The following is a 27246-nucleotide window of genomic DNA, read 5'->3' on the forward strand; positions in this document are numbered from 1 at the left end:
TAATGTAATGATAATAAGATAAAAGCAGATGGGAATGGTGGGGGGTAAAAAGTACAAATGCTCTTTAAACTCAGTTGCATACCTGTCAACTTGTAAATTTTCCCCATATTTTGGTCACTGTGAGTCTCAGCATTTTTTTTTGTCTGTTGTGTTTTAAGCACTCTTTTGTGTCACGACAGAATACGACGACATTTAGTGGGAAAATAATAATAATAAGGCGCACTGTCCCTTTAAATTTCACGGGTTCGAGACCCCTGCGCCATTACTACGACATGCCCAGTTTTTAATAGAACACATAGACATACAGAAGAAGAAGCATAACATTTCTTTTCACCAAGTTTTCTCTCCTGAGGAAAAGCAGGCAGGGGACGAAATCAAATAGACTGAACCATTTCAAGGCTGCACTGTTCACATTTTTGTTTGTACTTCTTATTTTATTAATCTAGCGTCTTTCATCATTTTTAAGCTCATCCTGTCCTTTGTAAAGGAAAATTGAGTTTTTGAAATACTGTCATTCTCCAGGGTGCTTGAGCACCCCCCAAAACGGGATGGTTACGCCCATGCAATAAAGAGAATTCTAAATCTAGAAATTGTATTCAAAAATTGGAAAATATGAGGTTGATTTTACGACGTGTGATATGATCGCGCTGAGTTTTGAATTATGGGATTTAAAATGAAGGGGTGGGGGTGACATTTTCCTCCCCAGCCAGACGCCACGAGCAGTTGTGCACGACCCACTTTTCCATCTCGTCTGGTTTTAGTCTCAGTTGCGCTCGGCGCGTGGAGGTCGCGAGTTGCTTCCCGTCCACTTTTCTGGGTTTTTTTTTTTTGAGGGGGTGGGGGTCTCTTGCGAAGCGCAAACTCCGACATGAACATGTGGAGATGGATTTTATGAAGTTGCTCGGCGCCATATTCGCCTTTCTCTTCCACAACGGCTGCGCTTCCAAACTCAATGGTAAGACCAGAACGTCTTTTCAGAGTTTTGAGCCCCCCAAAAAAAAAAACTTCGCGTCGCGTTCCGTGTTTAATTCTATGGCCGAGATTTCGTGAGAAGAGGGGGGGGGGGGGGGGTTGCTTCGGTCGGCGCTGTAATTCTTAACAGGCGGCGTGATGTGGAAAATATCAACAAGCCACATGTTGTTTTCGTCCCAGCTGCAGTCAGGAGGAGAAGTGTCGTTCGCGAACGAAACGGCTGAATGTGCTGAATTTCTCTCTTTCTCTGTATCTCACTCTCCTGCTCCCCTTTTCTCTCTTTTTCTATCTCTCTTTATCTCTTTCTCATCTTTTTTTCTCTTTTGGCGTCCCTCTGTATTTCTCTCTCTCTCTTTCTCTTTCCCTGTCCTTTTCTCTCTCTCTCTCATTTCCCCTCTTTTTTCTATTTCTCTTCTATCTCTATTTCCCTCTTTGTTTCTCTCTCTTTGTCTCTCCCTTTATCCCTCTTTGTCTTGGTCTCACTCTCTCTTTCTCTTTTCCTCTTTCTTTCTCTCCTTCTAACTCTTTTTTGTGTCTTTACCTGTCTCTTTTTTCTCTTTCTCTCCTTTTCTTTTTGCTCTCTTTTTCTCTTTACCTTTTTTCACTGTTTCTCTTTCTCATTTTCATTTCTTCTTGCTTTTTTCTTCTTCCTTTTTCCATTTCCTTTCTTTTTGTATTATTTTGTTTTGTTTTCTCACAAAGTTTTTTTTCTTGCTTTTATTCTGTGTATTCCCTTTTTTATTTTTCACCCCATTGTTTCTTTTTTGTAATTTTCTTGATTTTTTTTCTCAGCTACAGTATTCCCTTTTTCCTAATTTTGAATTCGATTTTATTGCCTCTTTTCTCCCTTTCTCTTTCCTTTTTCTTCCTTTCTTTCTTGTTTTCCCAGCCTTCTACTTATTTTTCCTGCCTTCTCTTGTTATTGTCCCGTTTTATTCTTTTTGTTTGCTTTTATTTTTAGTTTTAGTTTTTTCTGTTTCATTGTCGTGTTTTTTTCTTTCTCCTTTTGTTTGTTTATCCTAAGGTTTTTTTTGTTTGCTTTTTTCTTTCCCTTTTATTTCACGCTTTTTTCTCCTTTTGTTCGTCCTCTTCATGTTTTTTGTTTTTGCTTTTTTTTGCTTTGCTTTTCCCCCCTCTTTAGGTATTAAGTATATTTCATAGTAATCGGTAATGTGTGGATTAAAACAACCAAAACAATCCGAAGAGCCGTTCGGGGAGCCGAAAAAGCCGGCTCCTTTGTTCAAGCCGAACAAGCCAGTTTTCTAAAAAAGAGCCGGAATCCCTATGACTAGTCAGGAGGTCTTGTCTTGAGTTGGACTAAGTAGCAGGGAAAAGAGCCACAAATCACTCGAGCAGTTCCTCTAATACTCATTTTGATGCTACTCAAATATTTGGGCTGCAGCTGTCATGCCAAAAGCATCACAGATAAAACCGATGGGAGACGTTGCACCAGCACAGACTGTTATGCCAAAGTCAATACAAAAGCTGCACAGACAGCAGTCTAGTCTTCACAATAGCCTTAAAAACGAATGCTGACACAAGTCCCAATGGATTTCAAGAAGTAACAAAATTATATTTTCAATTAACCACCATTTTACATATAGTATACATATTTGGTTCCTTTTTAAGCCTCTATAAAAATTGACATGCCATTATTCTTTGTATTTTTTCTCAAGGCTATTGTCAAATATGCTATATGCATAACATAGAGCACAGATGAAATGACTTCCTTTTTTTCCCACGTGCAAACTGTCACGAGATGTTGGACAGACCCAAACGCAGGACACAAGGGGACAGAATACAAGGTATGTGATCCACCCCCACCAGGGGGCGTTTATTTAACAAAAACAACAAACAACTTTACTGGAGAGAATTAGAGTGGGGCCGTAACTGCTGAGGAGGAGATCTTGAGAGGGAGGCCTGCGAGGGAAAGAAAAGAGCGGGTTGTGAGGTAATAAGATCTTGAAGGGGAGATTTGGGAGTACCTTTTTAAAAAGACGGCCTGAGTGGATGATCTTGGGATGAAGGGGGAACTGAAGAAGGTGGCAGGAGTGGCAGTCTGTAACATAAATCCTCCGGGCTCCCACCTCACGTTGTTGGACGTTTCGTATCCTGAAGGCATTCACCCGCCAACACGGCAAACTTCTGCTCGCACGAAATTCTTCGATAGTGCCCTCCTCGTTCCAATTTTATCCAATCCAAGACCTGCCACTCCAACCGACTTCTTTAAAGTACTCCAAAATCTCCCCTTCAAGATTTCAAGCTTCTCCTCCCAGACCTTTTTCTTGAGTTCCTGTCCCAAAATATCCCACTCCAGCCATCTTTTTAAAAGGTACTCTCAAATTTCCCTTTCAAGATTTTCACCACCCCAAGACCCCATTTCAGTTTTCCCACCTGAAATGTTCCAGTCCTACACTCCCTTCTCCTTAGCAAAGTTTTCTTGTTGTTAAATAAACACCCTCCGTGTTAGGGTTGGATCGCATCCCTTGTTTTCCTTTGTGCCCTGTATTTTAGTCTTTCCGACACCCCATGGACATTCTAAGTGACAGATGTTGTTGAATACACGGGACCATGATAAATATAGTTTATTGACTTTCTGAACTATGGACACAATATCAACATAAATTTTACAATATTTATTGAATATCCTACAAAGTCTGATTCAACATCAGATAAACCAAAGTGTAGTTTCCCTCATGCTTTTTTGCCTTTATTTATATCTTTCAGGACAACTTCCTGTTTTCTCTATTTCTCTAATATTTGCCATTGGTTGGGTGAATAGAAAATAATAAGATCAAATCTAATGCCTTTTCATATGTCACCCGCGACACATAGTTCTTAACTGGCTTGCTTAATTGCTGCAATTAACTATTTACTCATGATTGTTTAAAAATCAGCATCCTCTTTGAATTGCCGAATTTGTTTGTGTGTAACGCGCACCCCTGATTCTAGTGCCAAGTTTGACAACCCAAAATGTTAAAAGAGTCATATTGGACCAAAAAAACCAACATGTTTGGAGGCACTAAGAATTAAAAGCTTTATCTAAGCCTTATAAAGAAGGCAACACATACAGTACATACATGTGTCTCTATTTATTGGAAAACGTTAAGAATGTTTGTGTCATTTTTGTTCTCCCTCAGAAACCATGTCATTTGAAAAAGTCCCAGGAAGCCACTAGGGAGCGCCAAACAGCCGCATGCGGCTTCAGTGCCAACTGTTGTTGACCCCCAGTATAATGGTTAGGATTTGGCGCTCTCAGCCCGGGTTCAATTCCTGTTGCATCCAATGTTTTGCACAAATACGGTACTTTGAAAACTTGTTTAAAACGTGCACCCAAACTTTGAGTTCCTTAGGGTAAAGAAAATGCCCGTTGTAGACGACTAAAACGGTACTCGAATTAATTAATTAAATTCCTTCCCTCAATGTCACCGTTTAGTACAGGGGTCAGGAACCTTTTTGACCCAAAGAGCCATAAAAGCAAAAAAAATGTTTTAAAAAGAAATTGAGAGAGCCACATGATTTATTTTCAAAATTGAAAAAACTGCCAAACACACTCTCTAGACAAAAGATAATTCTTCAGCACATTTAATTTCACTGTGTGTCATTTAATGATTTAATCAAATGTATGAAATGATAATAATGCCAATCCCGTGTCCCAAATCAATGTAAATATGCCATTTACAATTTGTCTTCCACCTTCAGTTAAGAGTGTTGAGGCTAATTTTTGCCGTTAAATTTGTCCTTAATAACGCTTTCAAAACAATGTGCATGCAAATTTCTTTTGTAAAAATGTCACAAATTACTGCAAACGATAAGCATATCGTCATATTCACTTTCGGTGTAGACTGCACTGTGCGAGAGAGAGAGAAGTGCCTTGCGCTGTGTGCAGGGAACCGCCCACCTGTACTGCTCACCCAATCAAAGTCGTTTGCCAGCGTTTTTAATTTATCAGTTTAAATGGTTTCTTATCGAACTTCTGCATTAAGTTGCTTCGGCTTTATATGGACCAAAATCGGGATGAAATCACTTGACTTTGGAACGCCACAGAGAGATGTGCAATAGTTACATTTTATTTAGGAGCCAAATGTACTCATGAAAAGAGCCATATATGGCTCCCGAGCCATAGCTTCCCTACCCCTGGTTTAGTACATTTTTGGATCGATGAGTTACAAGATGAAATAAATAAGCCTTTATGATCTTTAATCGCCCATCCAAGCAAGATTTATGTGTTGGTTCATCAACTTCTCCTTTCGTGGAAGCCTCCCACAAAGTTCTTCTTGAGTTCCTCGTTCCAATTTCATCCACTCCAAGACCTGTCACTCCAACCAACTTCTTAAATGTACTCCTAAATCTACCCTTCGAGATTTTAATTATCTTCTACCAGACCTTTTTCTTAAGTTCCTTCCTTTTCCCAAAATATTCCACCCCAGCCATCTTTTTAAAAGGTACTCCCAAATCTCCTTTTCAAGATTTTCATCACCACCATAAGATTCCAAGTGTAAAACAACCTCGTTGGGTTTCCAAGTTTGCAGCCATGCGATAGTAACAGGAAGTCTTAAGTTGACAATCAGTTATTCTAGACAGATAGATAGATAGATACTTTATTCATCCCCGTAGGGAAATTCACACTTCCAGCAGTATCCATGTGTTGAAAATAAAACAATAATAAAGTAAAAGGAATAGAATACATAAATACCCAATGTACCATGTTAATATTTAGTATTTAAATAGTGCTACATAAAATACACACTGTAATAAAAAATAGGGTAATCTGCAATGTGGGGGGGTGGTTTAATGTGGGCTTTTACTCCCCCGGGTGGAGTTAAAGAGCCTCATGGCATGAAGAAGAAATGATCTCCTCTGTCTGTCCGGGGAACAAGACTGTGACAGCAGTCTGTCGCGGAAGCTGCTCTTCCTTTTGGAGATGATGCTGTGTAGTGGATGTGATGAATTGTCCATGATTGGCCGCAGCTTTTTCAGTGCCCGTCTCTCAGCTACAGTTGTCAGGCTGTCCATCTCTGTGCCCACAACAGAGCCCGCTTTCCTCACCAGTTTATTAAGACGAGAGGAATCCTTCTTCTTGGCGCTGCCTCCCCAATACGCTGCCGCATAGAAGAGGGCGCTTGCCACAACAGTCTCATAGAACATTTGTAGGAGCTTTATGCAGATGTTGAAGGAGGCCAACCTTCTGAGGAAGTACAGTCGGCTTTGACCTTTCATGCATAGAGCTTCTGTGTTGGCAGTCCAGTCCAGTTTATCGTCCAGCTGCACACCCAGGTATTTTTAGGTCTGGACAAATTCTACACATTCTCCTTTGATAGTTACAGGAACCGGGTGAGTTCTAGTTCTCCTGATGTCCACCACCATCTCCCTGGTCTTGGTGGTGTTCAGGCGCAGGTAGTTAGCGTCGCTCCTCTGGACAAAGTCCTGAATCAATTTCTGTACTCTTCCTCCTGCCCACTTCTGATACATCCCACGATAGCAGTGTCATCAGCAAACTTCTGCACGTGGCAGGACTCAGAGTTGTACTGAATGGATGAATTCTGACGCCTGATTTTCTCCGCGCAGGCCAAAGGATTTGCCGGCGGGGGACCGAGCGTCCGTGCTACAAGGTGTCCTACTTCCAGGACAGCAGGCGGAGGCTGTCTTTTCAGGACGCGAGGCAGGCCTGCAGAGCGGACGGAGGCGATCTGCTGAGCATTGAGACCGAGAGCGAGCAGCGGCTAATCGAAAGGTTCATACAGCAGCTCCGGGCCGCCGATGGAGATTTCTGGATCGGACTCCGACGCGGACCGCAACGCTTCAGGGGGGGAGGTGCCAACCAAGGATGCCCCTCACAGTACTACTGGCTGGACGGCAGCAAAGCCAAGTTCAGGTTGTTGTCGCCGATGAGCAGGCTTGAATACATAAAAGGAATACATAAAATGGTGTTACGTAATCAAGATACCAAAAAAAAATGTAATTGTATTCCGTTACAGTTCCAGGAAAAAAGACGTAATCAAATTAAAGGTAAATTTTGGAAAAATATGAATAACTTAAGAGATCAGATCAGGCCTAAAAAATTCAGCCCGACCCGACCCGTGTTGCAGGTATACAAACCCGAACCCGCACAAACCCTGACAGATTACCCTTTCTTGCTGGCGACAAATTTCATCATTGATTTGACGCGTCGCACGATTTATGTGTCACTCAACATGTTCATTCAATGCAAATAATCGTGCATTGTATTTTGTTGTGATGTAGTGTGGTTGAGCTGTTGAGGGGACACACTTTTAAAACCACTTCAATCCAGCAGAGGGCGCCTCTAAACCGTATTTTGCTGCACGAGGTCTTCTTTTTCCGACAAAGTATTCGCATGCTTCGCCGATGATGCCTTTCTTTCTTTTTTTTTGCATGAAAAAATCATCTTACATATTTGCAGGTGAATAGCATACATTTCTATGTATCTTTGTTTATTGTTAGTTTTTTGACAAACACTTGTTTTTTTCTATTGTTTTTTATTACAGAATATTCTGTTGTTTTGTGCTCATTTTTTTTCTGTCAACACTTCAAAATTTAAGCAAAGAGGAGATTACAAGTGTGTTTTTTTAATCAGATTACCGTATTTGCACACTCATAAGGCACACATAAAAGCCTCAGATTTTATTCAAAACCTGAGCCCGATCGCCCAGCGTGCTTTTACTGGACGTGATTGAGGACTGAAGTCCTCGCGAAAGTTTGAACTTTGGGTGTAAATCAACATGCGTGTGCTGATTGCACAACGTGTTTGAGTTGTTTTGGCGCTAAGAATGATAAAGATCCCCGCATATGGAGCACATTTTAAACTGGCCGCCATCAACTACGCCAGGGGTGTGAAACTCAATTGCAAAGGGGGCAAAACTCGAACTACACCTGTGGTCGCGGGCCGAACAGGATATATATTTATTAATAGACTGAAATGTGACGTTGAATTAAAGAAAGACAGGAACATCATTCCGGAATAAACGTAAACATTAAATAACTTAAAATACTTTGCTCTCTTTTAAAATATCGCTTGTCAAAACTATATAAATTCAAAATATGAAAAAAAGGAAAAAAAATATCAAATTCGTGCTTTTCACTTTGGAATTTTGTCTGGTGAAAAACATCTGCTAGATCTCCATATTCTTCGTTAACTCTTCAACTTTCTGTATCTCATGCTCTGCATTCTGATTTTTCATCTTATCCTTATGTTTTGTCTCATAGTGCCGTTTTACATTATATTCCTTAGCTCATAGGTTTACCAGCAATGTCAGTAAACATATATTCATCCTCCCATCGTTTTGAAAGGCTCAGTTTTCAGAATCAACTTTTCTCTTGGCCAGTGGGAGGGTTTACAATCTATGAAATCCATTGCAACACAAACGTCACCCTGCTTTTCTCCATTAAGCTTTCCCTTACATCACTGGTAGATAAAGGCACGTCTCCACTTCCCAGTCTTGTTTTTCAACTGGCGGACGTTTTGTTTATCAGTCAATAGTTTTCAAAGTGGCCGCACTCTTCAGGCAGAAATTTTCGTTTTTTTGCCTGTAGTAGTTTGCATTCGCAAACCGGGCAAGCTGATGCTGGCAGTAAGCAGTCGTGAACGATCTCGAGCGGTCTCCAGTGGTAGCCTCTGTGACTGCTCGTGAAGTGGATTTTCCTACGTATAGCGAGCCAGATTTTTGTTCCCGAAAGTCTCGTCTGTAGATGTGCTCTTAGAAAGATGCACTGAATATGACAAATACTATTTATTTACTTATTCTCACACGTTGTCACTTATTGCAGTCTAATGCAAGAAATGAGACTCATTCACAAAAGAAAACTAATAATAGTAAATTAATCTGTCCCCGTACAGCCCCAGCCAATCAACTACTAGTAGAAACTGATTGAATGTAACACAAAGTTTGTGTCTACGAATGCTGTTGGGAATAACGCCTTTACAGACAACACAGTCATGTCGTTAATTCCTCACTAACTGGTTAAACTGGCTTCGGTTGTGAACAAAACATTTGACGTGTAGTTGCCTTTTTCTACTTGACCAGTGTTTCAGGTTGTGAGAGTTTGAATAATTAACACATCTGGAGCATGTTTCACCCCTTCCATCCAACAATTTTTGGGCTTTCCTTTCATTGTATTTCCCACTGCTTTTACACTATATACTTTTATTCAAACAGCCTTCATTCATTCTTTCCATGTGTCCAAACCATCTCAAAACATTGTCATCAACACTTTCAGCAAGCTCTCTCGCCACACCAGTTCTTCTCCTTACTTCCTCATTCCTTAACCTATCCAATTGGGTCACTACTCACATACGACGCAAACATCTTATTTCAAAGACATTTAACCTATAACGCTCATTTACCCTCAAAGCCAACGCCAATGAGCTATACATCACTGTTGGTACCACCACATCTTCATACAATCCTCGCTTTGCATCCATTCACAGATCTCTACAGTTGAACAATCTGTTCAGCACACCCATTTCCTTGCACCCATCACTCACCCCCTTCTTCACTATTTCCTATCGGTCCCAAACTTCAATATTTGAACGAAGAGGAGGAAATTAAACGTGTTTGTTGAAATCTGAATAATCGTAGAAAATAGTTAAGTAAAACAATCATTGGTTGCACCCATAGTACAATGTGTCTTTCACCCTGGAAAGGTCAAATCTCAACCAAGGGTGGCCTGAGTTCCATCAAGATCATTGATTTAGTCTCCTTTTCTGAGATGGAAAGCGAATATCATTGAATATAAAAGAGCTAAAGCATTCGATTGTTGCGTTTTTCAGGAACTGGCACTGGGATGAGCCTTCCTGCGGTGGGGAAATGTGTGTGGTTCTTTACTATCAGCCCTCGGCACCACCTGATGAGGAAGGACATTTCCTCTTTCAGTGGAACGACGACAACTGCAACACCAAGAATAACTACGTTTGCAAATATCCCAAAGGTGAGATGAAAGATCTACGTCGATCTACGTTTTCTACTACGAAGTTGATGTAGTACTTGTGATACAATCCAAGAGTCCCCAAAACATGTGAATTCCAACCAAAACAGGTTAACCTTTCTAACTGTTATCATACCTGTCAACCTATTCCCCATATTACATGTTTTTTGATCATTTCAAATTGTGCATGATGTACAACAATTTTCGTATGGGATTTTTATTTGTATTTTTTTTTAATTTATTTTATTTTTATTTTCTTCCACAAAAAAATACTCAGGGTTTTTGGGCTCTAATCCGGATCGCCTCGGTCATTGGTAGCATACAACAACGTCATCTTGGATAGCTAATACTGTTGCGGTACTTTACATTGTCGGTCTTGCTGCGGGTAAATAGGTTCAGCAATGTGTTGTTTATTATCGCTGAATAAGGGGAATTGCAATCATTGATAAGGGGAGCAATTGACTTACAGGTAGTCATGTATGTATTATTTTTAAACTTATTTTATTTAAATAATCACAAACCAGCACTCAGTTTTAAACCTTTGCTACAAAAAACATTCCATCAGTGTACATACGTTTGTGTAAACTATGATGTCAAATTATTGTCATTTTTCTCATGTTACCTAAAAACAAAATTAATTTGTTCTTTTTCCTAACTGCTTATCCTCACAAGGGTCGCAGCAAATTGGATTAAGAAATATTTATATCTGCCAGCAGAACAATACATGTTATAATGGTGAATATTATTATTTTATTATTAATTTTAAGAATTATTTTCATTTTATTTTATTTTAGTTTTATTACATAACTATAATCTGTACTTAAATTTTGTCAAGAAGTAGCTTTGAGACAATTTTACTAGAAATACAAGTAAAACTTTAGAAGTAAGTAAAGTAATATTTCAAATCTGCAAAATTATTTCGAGTATTATTTTTGTTTAATTTCATTAAGAAATCAAGCACAAGTTATCGTAATCGTATATCGTATGAAAAAAAAAAAAAAAAAAAAAAAATATATATATATATATATATATATATATATATATATATATATATATATATATATATATATATATATATATATATATATATATATATATATATATATATATATCTAAAAGGTTACACATAAAATGAGCGTATCCTAATGTCCCAATCTTGAAAAGAAAAAATAATTTTGGGACGAATTTTGTAAGTTTGGTAACATGCAGGATGTCACAGAAGTGAGACACCCCTAACATTTCTGCAGAGATTTAATTATAGTGTTTAGTAGAACAACACTGAAGAAACAGCTTTGACACAATGAAAGGTAGTCTGTGTAAAGCTTTTTTATCAGTGTAAATTTATTTTAACCCTCAATAAAACGTATATAGCCATCAATAACTACAGTAATCCCTCGGTTATCGCAGTTAATGGGGACCGAGACCACCCGCGAAAACTGAAAATCCGCGAAGTAGCGGCGCCCCTTCAAAAATGCTTAAAAAACGTATACAGGTATATAGTATACCCCCCCGCCATTAAACCGAAGTGATCGCTGGCATGATGGCAAGGAGTTATTGGGTGAGTCATCCAGAACTCTTCACACTGGAACTGAATGTAAAACATGACCCACAAGTGTAGCCATGTCTTACATAATCAATATACACGAAATAGGACTGCGTTGAAACCACTACGAACCATTCAGTATGATTGTATTAACTGCTCTCAACCACATGCAGCCATCGCAGCTTATTTCGCTTGTTAACACTACCGGTTACATATTGAAAATAAAAACAGTGCAAATGTGATATTTGATGAGTGTTTGTGAAGCGTTTTGGGAAACAACAGTTAAAAAAATGGTCTGTGTTAATTTTAATGAAAGTGAAAGAGCTACCTTCTGACAATAACAACATACTTTAGCTAGCGGCATCGAACGGCTTTTACAACAAATACACGAAACCACACACAATTAGTTGTGTTTAGGTAGTACAAACAACCGCTCGCTTTTGGTATAATAAAATCAAACTTGAGATGAAATGTGACAGAAGAGAATATACTTATGTCGCGTCACAGAGTTTCTCCATGATAAACAGCGCCACATAAGAAGGGGGTGAGGTGGGAGGAGTTGATGGGGGGGGGTGAGCGAAGCGGTAACTCACCATGACTAAGCATTGTGTCAGGGCCTCCCCCTCCCCTTCACAATAAGAGTGTCCAAACCGTGTCCTCAGTTGACATAAGCTCGCGCTTGCTCAAGTCAATAAATGCTATTATTGAGAAGGTAAGGTATATTTTTTAGACCCGCGAAGCTCTGAACCCGCAAAAGTGGAACCGTGAACTAGCGAGGTTCCATGTAAACCCCTTTGCAACAAAGGTGAGTATACCCTAAGGTGAAAGCTCCTAAAGTGTATGGTCTGAGTACTTCCAGGCTGAATATGTCTGAACTAATGCAAGATATAGTTGTTTATACATCCTATAAACACTTTTAGAGACCTACGGTATTGCTTGTTAATCCTTCAACATGGATACATCGTTTGAGTTTTCTAACAAACTTTGTGATTTTTTTTACACTGTGAGTAGTTATCCAATGCAACTCGAGTCACACGCCAAGCACAAGGGAAATAGTTGTTTTTCTTTTCTTCTCTCCAACATTTAGCGCTCGCTTGTGCCATAAATCTGCCCAGTCACGGACTGCCTGAATCCACACATGTTTCTTATTTTGCATCGATACTAAAAAATGAGTTTAATCAACAATCATTTTGTTTCCATTGTTAATTGTAAGCGTTTATGTAATGCAGAGGTGAGCAAAGGTTTAGAGTTGCAGGCTGCATTCGGTTAAAAACATTGGCAAAAGGGCCACAGGGGAAAAAGAATGTGGCTTTATTTTTTTGTATTGACAATCGTCTCGAATTCCATACCTTGGCAATACATGAGGGAAAAAGTTAAAGTACGCCTTTCCAAATGTTCTCGTATCTGGCATTTCAAAGAGACAAATCTCTAGTTTTAGCATTTTATTTTTATTTTGACTCTCCTTTTTTATCAAAAGTTATGATATTTTTTTATATATATAAATACAAATCAAATACCGGTACTTCTTTCCACCGCTAGAGGGATTGGTGTATTAAAAAGCTGACGTCCAGTCTGGTTTCATGTTAGGGCCCGGTCACACAGCCGTTTGCGGCTGAATCACGGCCAGAAATTTCTGCCTGTGAGGCGGACGCTATTGGACGCTTTGAGATCGCCAATCAGACGAGACACAGCAGTGCTTAACACGCGGTCGGAAGTTCACGCGCGGTTGGCAGCGCGAAAAAATTTTGCGCTGCTCAATACTTTAGAGCACGGGTACACAGCCTTTCACGGGCGTATCGAGGCTGAATCACGGCCAGAAATTTCTGGCCGTGAAACAGACGCTGTTGGGCGCTGACGGACGCTTTGAGACCGCCATATAGACGAGATACAGCAGTGCTTTACTCGCGGTCGGAAATTCACACGCGGTTGGCCGCGCGAAAAAGTTTTGAGCTGCTCAAAACTTTGAGCACGTGTTAACCGCGGGCGGCATATGAGGTAATGACGCGGAAATGACGCGGAACGACGTGCTCTGGCTGCGGCCAGGGCGTGGTTACACATGGGTAGGACGGGAAATTTCAGCGGGTAATCGTGGGTGGAGCATGGTAATAGCATGTTCTGCGCCTGTATCGCGGCGTTATTACGTAAAATTAGCGTGTTACGCGTGTGACGGTCAAACGCCTTTCTCCGCGTATATACAGCGCGATTTGCCGAGCACACGTCAGTTTTGCTCGAGACGTCAAGGGGTGGACATGGATCGCCGTCACCGTAGTGACCTCGTCTTAATCCATTTTTATTTCTTGACATTTATTTTCATTTCATAACAAGATAATAAAATCAAAATGAAAAACTATTACAATAATAACATATTGGCTTCTTCGGTGCCATAGCTTGAAATCTTGATTTTCACGGGACTGTGTCTTGAGCGGTTATGATTTCTACAGCCCGGTGTTATGCCGAGAAATACATCCCTGCCGAGATTTGCATCCCTTCGCTACTACAACCACTTTTACCTCGTTTTATCTCACTTTTATATCACTTTTAGGGAATGTAATGGCGAACATATAACCAAAACCACTTCGTTTTGCATTTGTTGGGAATGTAATACAACTTAAACCATTTCGTCTTTGTTTTTGTTGTGAACGTAATCGAACGGTAATGCACACCGTATATAAAATCCTCTCCCCCTCGCGTGAACGCGCATTCTGCTGCGCTTCCAACAAAAGCGATCGTATTCTATATAAAACGCTTATTAAAACAATAAAGCGAGCTAATTATAACAATTGGGAGATCCTAGTCTATATAACGCGTTTATTTAAACAATAAAGTGCGATCGTATTCTACAAAATGCGTTTGTTAACGCGGATGAAAAAGTCACCAACGTCAATGCACGCTTCCAACAAAGGCGATCGCAGCAGAATGCGCATTCACGCGAGGGGGTGGGGGGTGGGGGGATTTTGCGTACGAGTCCGATTTGGGCACAACACCGGCTCGGGAGCTTTTATACCTGTGGTCCACACGAGAAAGTGACGTGAAAATGATGTGATGAGGAAGCGGAACAGTCGCCGGCGTCTGTTTTGCGGGCATACCACCGATGAACAGCGGGTTGGCCAATTTTGCGCATTTTCCATCGCGGGCAACCACGGGCAAAAAAAAAACCGCAAAATTTTACCCGCGATACAGACGCAAACGGCTGTGTGACCTGGCCCTTAAAGACAACATTGTGCTGTCATTTCTCAGCTTCAGTAGGCCCAACCTAGTACTGTACTTTGATCTGATACTATTGTCTGTTCACTGCTAAAACTCTTACTTTGTATTTCCTGTTTATGTATTTTAAAGCAGCATGACAATTGAGGCAAGCATATTTTTATTCATAGCTCCCAATTAAGTTTATGTTTGTGATGTTTGCTGTTAGTTGATGAAAAGCTGCATTTACAGAACTTATCACTTATCGGAACCACCTGAGAACATAAAGTCTGGATCCGGCCCGCCAGTAAAACTGAATTTGACATGCCCGCATTCGATGATGATTGAGAAATAAAGGGCTGACAACATTTCGTAAAATGGACACTTCTTATTTTTGGAATCCACACAATTTTTATAAACTTTCATTTGTATCTTTACAATGATGACACAATTGCATAATAGTGACTGGGTGAACCCAATTGCTCTTTTGTATTTTCAGAGAAAACGCCAGTATTTACAGAGGCGGGGAGACGGAACGCAGTGCATGCAGGTACAACACGTACCATCTACGATTTCAAGTGTTTGAGACTTTAGGGCTGGAACGATGCATTCAAACGACCATACATTTAGCATTTTGTCCCAAAGTACACAATGCTGTACTGTACTATCTATTGCAGAACATATGATGCTTCTGTTAGGTAACAACAAAGAGCAAGCTTATTTAACTGGATCAATGACAAATGGTACATTTTGAATACTTTGGTTACAAAACAGAAACATTTTCCTTCATCTCCCCTCAGTTCCAACCGTGATGCCAAATTTATTCTTCACAACATCAAGGGGCAAGACGATTAAAGCGGGAATGTCTGAGTCATCAGGTTGGAAGCACATTTGGACAATTTTTCATTGCACTACAAACCGACTCTTATATTTTAAAATAATAACAAATAATTATTGTGCTCTCTGTTTCAGTATCGCTCTCAGACAAATCTGTGTATGTTCCCTACATCCTGTATGCAACAATTCCTGTCCTGTTGCTGCTGTTGCTTGCAGTTTCTGGCTTCTTCTGCCATAAACACGCAAAACGGTATGACCCAAGACACAAAAATAGCGTCTAAACCAATTTACTTTGCCATGAAGGGGCTTGATTGAAATCCTTACATACATGATACATTCTTAAAAGTCATTCTAAATACACATTTGTTTGGATTGGCCAACCAATTATAACTGTAATCGCCCAGTGCCCTTTTTAAAGCTGTTTTTGTGGTTGACTGAAACTATTTTAGTCTTAGTCCTAGTATTAATATAATAACAGTAATAACATGATAATAGTTGTTATTTAGCCCTCAACTTAATCACTTGCAAAGAATTAGTCAAGTCAAGTGCACAGACCACATACTATTGCAAAATACAAACTCATAATACACCATCCCTTGATGTAAAACCTACATGAGAGCAAGGAAAAACTCAAAAACCTCAGCATAAGGAAAATGAAGAAACCTTGAGAAGGGAACGCACATGGGGTATTAGCTACAAGCTTCAAGCAAATTGGGACCTCTGCTCTAGTGGTTTGGAGGGTTATTTATGAGATCATATCAGTGGTGTGCAGATGAGGTCATGCCTCACCTGTCATCATTAAAATATTAAACAAAAATATATGAAATGGTTAGATTTATTCAGTGTCGAAGTATTTTCTCATTTAACCCCACAATGTTTTGATTTTCATTTTAAAATCACAGAATTTTCATATTACATCGTGAATATTATTGATTCAATTAGTATATATTAATGTATTACTGTCCTGGGCTGCACGGCGGCGCAGTGGTTAGCATGTGTGCGGCACAGTTCTAAGGTCTTGGGAACCTCCTGTGTGGGTTCAAATCCAGCTTACTGTGCGGAGTTTGTATGTTCTCCCCGTGCTTGCGTGGGTTTCCTCCGGGCACTCCGGTTTCCTCCCACATTCCAAAGACATGCATTTCAGGTGGATTGGCCGGTCCAAATTGTCCCTAGGTGTGAATGTGGGAGCGAGTTGTCTGTCCCTGTGTGCCCTGCGATTGGCTGGCAACCAGTTCAGGGTGTCCCCTGCCCACTGCCCGATGATTGCTGGGATGGGCTCCAGCACCCCCGCGACCCTACTGAGGATAAGCGGTGCAGCTAATGAGATGAGATGAGTATTACTGTCCTGTGCGTCTGCAGAGGCAGAGTGAGGCATACAATTCTCTTGCCTCCTGGCAGAGGGCGAAAGTGAGACCAAGAATTCCAACTTGCGCACCTTAGCAGTAGAATAAGTGATACCTTAAGCAAGATAACGGCAAATGAGGCCATTCAGTAAAAAATGTTTTTTTTGCATGAACTGTTTTTCATTTTGGATGAACTACCTGTTCATGCTTTTATTCCCTAAGGAGCAGTATGCATCGTATCGATGAGTCTGCAGATGTAGGGTGAGGCACACAATTATCTTGCCTCACACAGAGGGTGATAGGTTGTGATTTGGTGCAGATCTCAGCCCCAACCAACAGAATTAGTGGTAATATTAGCAAGGTAACAACGGATTCAACAATCTAGTAGTTTTTTCCTCGATGCATGGATATATTTAGGTTTTTATTTAAAAGTAGTTGCGCATAAACTTGGTTAATAAATTAAGGTCATACAAAAAACATGTGTTTTATATTGCTTTCTTGATATGCCAGACAAATGATGAATAAGAAGTAGGTTAATTTATTTGTAAATCGACAGTGTCTCACCAGACACGAACCTCACTGCACGTCACTGGGTCTTTTAAAGTTTTGAACATGAATGGTATTCAGTATATCGTCCTGTGTAGGGACAATTTACTTCCTGTAATTACAACATAAGGTTTTTTTTGGCTTTTCTGTTCTCAGCAGGAAGTCAGACGCCAAATGCTCGACCATCCATTCCAAATCGTGGATGTCCACCGAGGCCTCATCTATCCAAGGACCCTACGCCTTCAGTGAAATCACCAAACTTGCTCATCTCGCTCCAGAGAGCACCTTACCTGCAGACTTCAAGACAAAGTACCCCTACGCTCCAACAAAGGACCCTCAGTGGAACGATTATGAGAATGTATTATTAGGCGACAGGGAAAGCGGCTTCGTGACTAACGACATCTACGAGACCAGCGCGGCTCAGAGTCGATACTGTCGCCCGAAGCCTGGTTGGGTTGAAAATGAGATCTATGGGTAGGAACATACAAATGGTACTTAGGGGACCTGCCAGTTGCCAGATGAGGAAGATTATCTGGCCAGATTAAAAGATGCAGTATTTTTTTATCAAATTTTGTTTTTTTCGTCACATCCCTGGTAAAGAATACCAGAACGTGGTATTGACTGTCAAGTATGAACTTCTGATACTATTTCCAGGACTTGGCAATGGGACGATTAGAATATGATGGACAAAAGTATTGAAATACAAAAACAAAACAAAATTCAGGGAATATGCTCGCTTCATCCTTCAGTTCCTCTTGAATCCTCAAGTTTTCTTCTTGCAAATACGTTCCAGAAAAATCCACATTTCTGGGAGTAAACTGAAGGATCCCAAACCAAGATGTCCTTCTATCATCAACGATGTTACGTTTTTGTCTGGATAAATGAGTGTCTGACTCTTTTCCATAGCCTTTGAACGCAAGTGCCTTTCCACATTTTGATTTTCTACCAGAGACTATAAATTGTTTGTGTAATTGCTCTTTGCCCTTTTTTGAGGAGGATGTTTTTGTGGTTGCCTGGGCCTATATTTTAGCTTAATTTCTAATAATAACAACTTGGTAATACGTAATAGCATACCTGTCAACCTCAGCCAATTTCTACCCTTATTAATGATTGCAATTCCCCTTATTAAATGAAAATAAAGCTTTCAAACACAATGCAGAACCTATTTACTAATAGCTAAAAAAAGATTATGTAGAACAAAAAACAAAGGTAATTTGAGCAAGTTTCTTTTTTTTACCATATAAACAACATCATCGATTCTGTTAGCATCTTTCTCAGTTCTTTCCCCACTTCAGTAAATTCAATGTTGTTTCCTATACGTAGCAGTGTATTTAAAAAACTTAAAAACTCACAAGAAAATTGCTGCGGCGTACACAATTTGAAATGATCAAAATATGTATAAAATACGGGGAAAATCTATAAGTTGACAGGTATGTAATGATAACAAGAATAACATGATAACAGTTGTTTCTCACCTATATATATCTAATTGGTAGCCCTTTGCACTAATCAGTAAAAGATAAATAACTCTTAGCTTAAAAAATACCTGCTAGTATAAATAACTTGAAGCAAATTTTAAACAAGTAATGTTCGTATGTTTGTAACTCTTGTATGTTTGGCATCGTTTCAACTAAGGTCTACACATAAAATTTACATTATTCTTTTTTTCTGAACTGCTCAATTTGCAGCTCTTCTTGGCAGTATTTTGTTTAAGAAAAGTGGAATATAAACATGTAATAGATAAGCTTCAGTGCAAGGTGACCGCGGTATGGCCGATAAAGGAAATTGGTGCCTTCATATACAGGTTGAATTTGTTCCATGAGCACATTTTATAACTAAATACATACATACAAAAAACATGTGTTTTATATTGCTTGTTTTATATATCTCGAATAGACTTTACCCTTTATAAGGAACGTTTCATTAATATGTCATAGTCGACCCTTCAAAACATTAGCACTTATTGTTGAATGTTTTTAAATAACTGTTTTACAAACTATTGTTTTTAATTCCTTTTGGATGTCCCTGATTAATGCCTTATTGTTTTCACTTTGTCAAAGGGTCTTTTACACTCATAACTCAAGTTATTGCTCTCGAGTCAGGGCGAAAGTTGAAACCCCTGAGTAGGTGTACTTAGGTTCAAGTCAAAATACCAGTTAAAACCTCAAATAATCACCCCAAAACAGTCTGCGTGCATTAACTCTGACCCAGGGACCAATAATGTCTGGAATGAGCGGGACAGGTTATGCAACAGCAGATGTTTTTATTTTACCCTTTTTGGTTCTCGTGGGTTTCATTGTCCCCTTTGATCCATCAATTCTGTCGAGTTATGTAACTTGAGTTTTTGATTTCAAAAAGACGGCGATTAATCCCAAAATTCCGCCTTGTCAGCCTGCCTACAACTGCACTGCTTCTATATTTGGTTTCATGTTTTCATGCAAGGTTTTCCCTACCTAATAAAAAAATTCAGCAGAGCAATTCTGGCCTCTTGACTTGAAGAGGGAGGTGAACTTCCTGTTCAATCTCTTGATGTCTGTGAAACCAACAAGGCTCCAAACTGACCTTAGTAGAATTCTGTAGGCCTACCTCACCGAGATGAAAAGATGCATGGCAATAATTGATTGCGTATTAACCGTGAAAAAACAAATTTTAATTATTGGTCCAGTTCAATGCTGTGACTTGTTCTAAAGCACTGTTCTAAACCTTGACGAATGTAATCACTCAGAGTGACTCGATCAAAAATGTAAGTCTCACATTTGACCCTAATCTGTTGTTTCAGTTACATGTTAAAAATATTCCATCTTCGCAACATTGCATAGATTCGCCGTATGTTGTCCCGGTCTGATGTAGATATTATAGTGTATGCATTTGTTACCTCTTGCTTAATTACTGTAATACTACTCTCCGCTCAATGTTCTAGGCATCAGCTTCAATGCCCATGTGACAAACTGTGCGCGAATGAAAATTGGAGCGGTATGGTCAGGTCACAAGATCATCATGACTCACCAAGATCATTCTCCAGTACACATTCCAAGGGGGCGGGAGAGGATGAAGACAGAAAAAGAAATGGGAGGACAACATCAAGGAATCGACTGGTGCCAACTTTACCATGCCCAGAAATTGGGCCAGAAACCGTCAGCAGAAAGCTTTCCAGAGTTGCGTCTTCAATGGTGCCCCAATGACCCAGGCGGTTACAGGATCTGCGAACCAAGAACTCTCCCAATATCTAGCATCAAAAGTTGGCAGCTGATAAGAAACGATGACGTCTTTTAATTAGGACAAGAAAGTTTGACCACGTTATTTAGCTGATCTGAACTATCTCCCTGTCATTTTAAGATGTCTCTTTAAGGTTCTGATGGTAACATACAAAATTTAGCACTAACCTGCCTCTTCCAATTATTCTGAGTTAATTGCCCCCTGTATTCCTGATCGGAGCCTTTGTTCAGAAAATGCTGGTCTAATAGTGATTCCAAGAGCCAAGAAGAAATTCACAGCTTTGCTCTCTGAGATGCGATCTGCAACCTTATTGGAAGTGTTTGAATTTATGCTAAAGATACACTTATTCGATTGCTTATGAGTGATATTGACCTCATACTTTTGTCTACTTGTCCTTGAGGGAGAAGGATGAGCCTAGTGCATGCATTTTGAGCCATTGTACCGGCAATTGGACCTAATGCACGCCATCAATTAGAACCTGCTGCATCAGTCAAGATTTCGCGGTAGGTAATTGTCAACTGGACATTCTGTTATTACCTATATTCTAATGTCTATGTCTGTGTATTGTATGTCGCTCACCTTGCAACATCCATTGCAGCTTCGTCATCCAGAAAGAGGCATTACCTCATGTGCGGCCCCTTCTCAAGGTTTCTTCATTTTCCTCATCCTGGGGTTTTTGAGTTTACCCTTGCACTCATGTAGGTTTAGAATCGGAGGATGTTGTAATGGTGGTCTGTGCAGCCCTTTGAGACCTTTTGTGATTTAGTGCTATACAAATAAACATGACTCGACATGACTTTTCTCGCCTCTACTTGACAGTTTGATAAAATCAAGCAACACTGAACAACCCAATAGGAAGTTTTGGATGTTGTGAGTTGAGTCACGATTGTGCCTGTCATGTAAACGTTAGCTTGCGTCCTTGATGAAAGCGTGTCATGGAAAGCTGCAGCAATCAAAAAGAGGTTGAGTATGTTCTTGGAGAGTGGTGGACAGGAAATGCCGAAAGCACATCTGGAACTCTTATATTCAGGAAGTCGGTGCGTGACAGCAGGGGCCCTTTGCAGCACAACTCTGCCTGTCTGCAATCCACTGCTCAGTGGGGGACAGCTGCTAATGTGGGTGGATGAGCTGCACATAAAAACATGACATTTAGGTTAGTCACATTTTATTTATACTGTACATTCTATTAATGTACAGTACACAGTACATGTGGTGAAAAAACATATTTACTGTATATACTGGTGTTTCTGAACTCATTTAATGCCAGACGTTTCTTTCAAATGGGAAGTACAGGTGCCAGTCAATTTTTGCCACTTTGACCCATTTTAAGGTGCACGGCAAATCTATTCCTGTAGCTATGTAGGTATAGCACATATTGAAAGAAAGCTTGAACACTCATATTTCATATTTACCATTGTTAACTAAACATAAGTTAAACAACGCCAGCTTTCTTGAAAATATTCGTTTCCAAGAAAACTTCTGAGAAAAACGGCTTTTTGTAAAAGGATGTATTTCAAGCAGAACTTTCAATAGCATTTTATTGTAAGAACAGTAACCTTATGAGTGAATGATGCATGAACTTTGCAAGAAATTTCCAGCGCCGATGTTTCCGGTGATGTGGTCACACAATTTCGGTTCCTCGGGCCTTCCTCACACTCTCCCATCACTGGAAAGAGAAAGCAAGACAACACGAAGAGGTGGGGGCTCGATGTGTGGACAGAAGATCTGATCAACACCTTTTCTGTAGTGATTTATCATATTAAAATAATTCCTAGAGGCTTGATACTTAATGATCTGATGGCAGACACTCGTACACCATTCTCATTTTTCGCTATTGTTTCTTTCTTTGGCGCGATGGTTGTCACTGCTTTCCACTGTTCCTTCCCCTTATGACTAACTTTCTTGGGACCCATTATAATGGACAGAAAAAGCAAATAAAACAAACAAAATCACAAAAAAAAATTGATATGGTACCCTACCTACTGTATCAAATGTGGCGATCGATTAAACAGGTAGAAAAGATCGAGCAGTGATTTTATCGCTAGCTACTGTTAAAGAGTGTAACTGACTCTCCATTTTTTCTTCTTCTTAGCATTATTTTGCCATGGAAAAGGCCTGCGACCCACTGAAAACAGCTCCGCGACCCACTTTTAGGAATGAACCACACATTTGGGAAACACTACAAACTCGATAGGAAAATAATCCTATGAACAATTCACAAGAACCAATTAAGAACCAATAGTTCATTAACAAACATGCATTAAGGTCCCTGGTTCGAGACCGGGTGGAAACATATGTTCGCCTGGATAAGGATGGACGCCGCCAGGATGTACTTGCCCAAGACACACCACAGGAAATGCTGCCCCTACGACTCTAGTGGTTAAGGGAATTCACCCACTTGAAGTCAAGTCATGTTTATTTGTATAGCCCTTAATCACAAGAAGACTCAAAGGGCTGTACAGACTACATACTATTATTACGCCATCCCCTGATCTCCAACCTACATGAGGGCAAGGAAAAACTCAAAATCTTAGCGTGAGGAAAATGAAGAAACATTACAAAAGAATCGCACATGAGGTAATCCCCCTTCCGGGATGACCAGGCTGCAATGGATGTTGCAAGAGCTTCAACAAACAATACACAGACATTGTCAACATGAAACATAGCTTATTCATAAGCTATAGAATAGAAGTGTGTTTAACCCTAGATTTAAATAGATCATTTGAAAATAGAAACACTTTCAGATGTTTTGGAAAATAAGTGTGACAGCTGCTGTCATTTTGTTGCTATGTGTTAAGATATAACTACATAATATGACTAAGTTGGAGTTAAAGGAGGCACGTGAGGCAAATACAGTCTTTTTAATCCAGCCTTCCCAAAGGAAATTTTAAGAATTTCACTGTAATATATGTATACAAAATGGTAAAAAAAGAAGTACTTACAAAAAATGGACTTGTCCTCAGTGTCCATTTGTGTGTCTTCCCTGCAATAAATATGGTTTCATAAAGCATCTGCGCTCAAGGCCATCCTTCAATTTGCTGCCTATGTTTTTCCATCCATCCCTTATCTGCACCGCTTATCCTCAGTAGGGTCGCGGGGGTGCTAGAGCCCATCCCAGCCATCATCGGGCAGTGGGCAGGGGACACCCTGAACTGATTGCCAGTCAGTCGCAGGGCACACAGGGACAGACAATTCGCCCGCTCATTCACACCCAGCCATATTATTAACCCTATGTAGCCTGCGACTCAAAAGGGTTGGGCAATCAATCCCGATTTATGAATATGATATTGCTTTCTCTCTCTGCCTCAAATAATAAGATGTAGGTTCATTAACTGTATTTGTAAACCTGACTATGCCTCATCAGACAAGAAAGTCCACTGCACGCCACTGCATCATATACAATTTTTTTTTTCGTCCGTCGCAAACAAATATTTTTTTAGGTTTTATAAACGAGAGAAAAAAATATTGTTGCAGCTGCTTCATTTAGCCTCTCGGTGGTGCTGAAACGTAGCTGGCTGAGACGCTCGGGGCGGATAAAATGTGTCCATTCGTTACGAGGACATAAGTTACATATTTCAATGGAATAGTTTATTGTGCATCATAATGTTCTGGAATACATTGTTCAAAAGTTCTCGTGTTTCAAAGATTATGCAATGCGCATATGTGTGCACATGCAGCAGCGATCCTTTTTTTCACGGACGTGAGGAATAAGGCAGATGAAGGTCTCAGCCGAACGTTGTGGTTTAACCCTTTGAGGGAAGACCTGCATGAATGCATGAGTGCATGATCTCAAGCCAAACAAAGAAAGTCACGTAATGCACACAAGGGGCGTTGGGCAGGCGAGCTAGCGCGCACACACTTTTCAGAAAAAGTAATGGGTCGTTTACGAACAAAACGGCTTTATAAGCAGACTCTTTGGCTCCCAGTCATAAGGAGCTGGCTCCCGTCGAGAAGACCCCTATCTCTGCTTGCTTTGCACGCCGAGCATAGGGGTGATGGGTCCGAACCCTGGAGTTTAATAGGAAGGACAAAAATAATGAAAGTAGCACAATTTTTATGCCATTATTCTCTTGCCCCAAGCTGAAATGAGTTGAAAGTTTAAAGTCGGTAGAAGTTCGCTTGAGATTGAAACAACAAAGGTTATTATTGTATAGTAGCATAATACAGTTTGCAAAATAATTATTGGTGCATTATGTTTTGTTGGTGATAGGAATGAGTGGAGAGGTGTTGTTAAAGCATAGTGGGATGTTTGGACGCGTTCTAAAGGATGGGCTGGGCACCTGTATGATGCGGCAGGGCTAAACCAGTGAAAGCTGTCGGGCCCTGCTGTTTAACAAAAGAGTGTGTTGTGTCACCCTGACCCGAGTGACATGGCTGCTTTCTTGTGTCCCGTTCCATCTAGAGGGCCGAAAGCATGAGCAACCTAGGTGCCGAGGTTCCCAACTTGTTTGTGTGTTTGGGCATTTGGGTTGGCCATGGTCCAAAAATGTTTGTGTGTGTTTTGTGCTATTTTTTTCCCCTTTCACTTTCTTTGTTTTTTGTATGTGTTTGACTTGCTGTCGGTCACCCCTCTTGAGGGATATGACCAGGGTAGACAGACGGATAGCATTATGTTTTATCATTATGAATAATACATCATTAAGGAAAATCAGAAGAACTGTTGGCAAAAGTGCCGACTCCTTTTATTCATGTTTTGTCGCTATGAATAATACATCATTCTTTTTAAATTGGAATAACCGAAAGAGCCGGCTCTTTTATTTTACGCTTTATCATATTGAATCATGATTGGCTGGCAACCAGTTCAGGGTGTCCCCTGCCCACTGCCCGATGATTGCTGGGATGGGCTCCAGCACCCCCGCGACCTTACTGAGGATAAGCGGTGCAGCTAATGAGATGAGATGAGATGAGATATTGAATCATATATTATTTTAAAAAAATCTGAAGAACCGTTCGGTAGCTGAGTGAGCCGGCTCTTTCTAGTACGCCGAGCCAAATGAGACCGTTCTCTAAAAAACGCTCCCAATCCCCGTCACTATTTCAGAATAGCAATTTTACCCGTTGACGTAAGAGGTGGGTCTGGTTGCCGTGGCAACCGATTGGCACCGAAGTGTGGAAGCGGCGCCGTGGCCCCGCCCCCTTGTACAAATACCCCAATGCCTTTGACGTCAATGCACGTCAGGCGGAGAACACGATGCTTCTTTGCGAGGCAACTCGTGTGTGCTGCCTAACAGAGAAAACCTCCATTCGCACACCTTAAACCACTATCATTGTGTCCGCGGGAAGGTGACATACAACGTCCCCCCCTTCACAAAATATTTAAGAGAAAATGAAGCGCCACGCCGTGATGGAGACACCGTCAATCCTCTAAAAGTCGCTTTCTTTTTGTGGACGTGCTTCGAATGGCGGCGGCGGTGGTTCGGTTCGGCTTTTTTCATGTGTAGCAGCTTAAAGAAGCCCGTGTGAGAAGAGTGTTCACCCCCTCCGTGCTCACCTCGCACTTCGCCGCCGAGAGAGTCTCGTCGAGAACAGCATGGTCATGGCTGACAGCGTCCAGAAACCGCTGCTTCGGGGTCCCGTTCGCGTCGGCTTCTACGACATTGAGCGTACTTTGGGGAAAGGAAACTTTGCTGTCGTCAAGTTAGCACGACACCGTATTACCAAAACTGAGGTGAGTTTTTTTCCTCAATTAAAAACAAACACAATGAAGAAAAAAAACTCCGCAACTCGTTAGCTCGCAAGCTAACTTGGGCTACCGGAGAGTTACAGACCCCCCCTAGTTACATAACTTTTGTCCGTTGACAGTTCGTGCTGCGACTGGCGCCGAAAATGTGGACGCAAAACAGAAAGTTTGTGTTTGTTAGCCTTACCCGTGACAGCGTGCACATTTAAGCCCCTTTTGGCACGCGCGATTGCCGGTAAGAACTCTGAGCGTGAGCTCTGCTGGGAAGCACGAAATGTAAACATGCATAGTGGACCTTCAGCTGCAGCCTGATTTACTTGCATAAATGACTGTAAAAAACATGAAATGATGAAATTCAAAACCTTTTAACATAAGGAAATTGCTCCCCTTATTAATGATTGCAATTCCACTTATTTAGCGATCATAAACTGTATGAACACAACGCGGCACCTATTTCCTCACAGCGAGCCAGACTGTAGAATAGACCCCTGCTTTAAGTGATAAATAAATACGATTGCAAGGTGCTTTTAAATAACCTCATTTAACACTTGATACAACAACCTGAGTGAACCAATATATGGTCCCTTATCCACAGTGTATATTTAATAATGGTAATATTACTGCATAGAATTGTCTATAATGTAATTTATAACAACGTAGTGCACACATAACTGTCATCTTCAGCCAATTGCTCCTTTTATTGATTTTTGCAATCCCCAATAATAGACATTAAAACATGTTGCCTAAATTACACACAGCAAGAGAGACTATGTAGAATAAAAACAAAGATAAACAATTCCTAAATAAACGATTAACAATTTGTTTAGCATCTTTCCTAGTTCTTTCTCAACCTGCAGTGAATCTCCTGTTGCTTATTACACAGCAGTGTACACAATCAAATGAAAAACCTGCATGAAAATTGCTATGCGGCGTACACAATTTGGAATAATTAAAAATTGTATAAAATACGGGGGAATGCATAA

The 27246-nt window shown here is 40.4% G+C and overlaps 2 protein-coding genes and 1 long non-coding RNA gene across 6 annotated transcripts in view; 2 read left to right on the forward strand and 1 right to left on the reverse strand.

The window, feature by feature from the left end:
- Positions 1–723: 723 nt before the first annotated feature.
- On the forward strand, positions 724–18950 carry laynb (layilin b). Of its 3 annotated transcripts, XM_088346091.1 has the most exons (8): positions 724–955; positions 2649–2777; positions 6541–6847; positions 9761–9918; positions 15141–15191; positions 15442–15519; positions 15614–15728; positions 17524–18950. In XM_088346091.1, the coding sequence occupies exons 2-8, from the start codon at positions 2732–2734 to the stop codon at positions 17843–17845; spliced, it is 1077 nt and encodes a 358-aa protein (XP_088202217.1). In that variant the 5' UTR covers positions 724–955; positions 2649–2731; the 3' UTR covers positions 17846–18950. The 3 variants fall into 3 exon arrangements, with proteins under 3 accessions (XP_088202217.1, XP_088202215.1, XP_088202216.1); XM_088346089.1 differs by lacking the exon at positions 2649–2777; XM_088346090.1 differs by lacking the exon at positions 2649–2777 and having other exon boundaries at positions 17527–18950.
- Positions 18951–21376: 2426 nt separating this feature from the next.
- LOC148357921 (uncharacterized) lies at positions 21377–26518 on the reverse strand. Its single transcript, XR_015851483.1, has 4 exons — positions 26075–26518; positions 23526–23566; positions 22140–22249; positions 21377–21711 (listed from the first exon to the last, which is right to left on the reverse strand). It is a non-coding gene; the product is annotated as an uncharacterized LOC148357921 (long non-coding RNA).
- sik2b (salt-inducible kinase 2b) overlaps positions 25764–27246 on the forward strand; it is a 67066-nt gene continuing 65583 nt past the window's right edge. For both annotated transcript variants that reach the window (XM_088345240.1, XM_088345241.1), the window contains exon 1: positions 25764–26251. In XM_088345240.1, coding sequence (XP_088201366.1) covers positions 26114–26251 — 138 coding nt within the window. In that variant the 5' untranslated portion in view covers positions 25764–26113. The remainder of the gene's footprint in view (positions 26252–27246) is intronic.

Source organism: Urocampus carinirostris, chromosome 10, assembly GCF_059441175.1.
Source record: "Urocampus carinirostris isolate Australia breed hairy pipefish chromosome 10, RoL_Ucar_1.0, whole genome shotgun sequence".
In the NCBI taxonomy this organism is placed as follows: domain Eukaryota; kingdom Metazoa; phylum Chordata; class Actinopteri; order Syngnathiformes; family Syngnathidae; genus Urocampus; species Urocampus carinirostris.

Bases quoted from the DNA above. Each gene is read 5' to 3' on its own strand.
- laynb (XM_088346089.1), top strand. From the start codon at position 883: ATGGATTTTATGAAGTTGCTCGGCGCCATATTCGCCTTTCTCTTCCAC. The intron at 6,848-9,760 runs GTTGTTGTCGCC...TGCGTTTTTCAG, and splicing joins GGCAGCAAAGCCAAGTTCAG to GAACTGGCACTGGGATGAGC. The intron at 9,919-15,140 runs GTGAGATGAAAG...TTGTATTTTCAG, and splicing joins CGTTTGCAAATATCCCAAAG to AGAAAACGCCAGTATTTACA.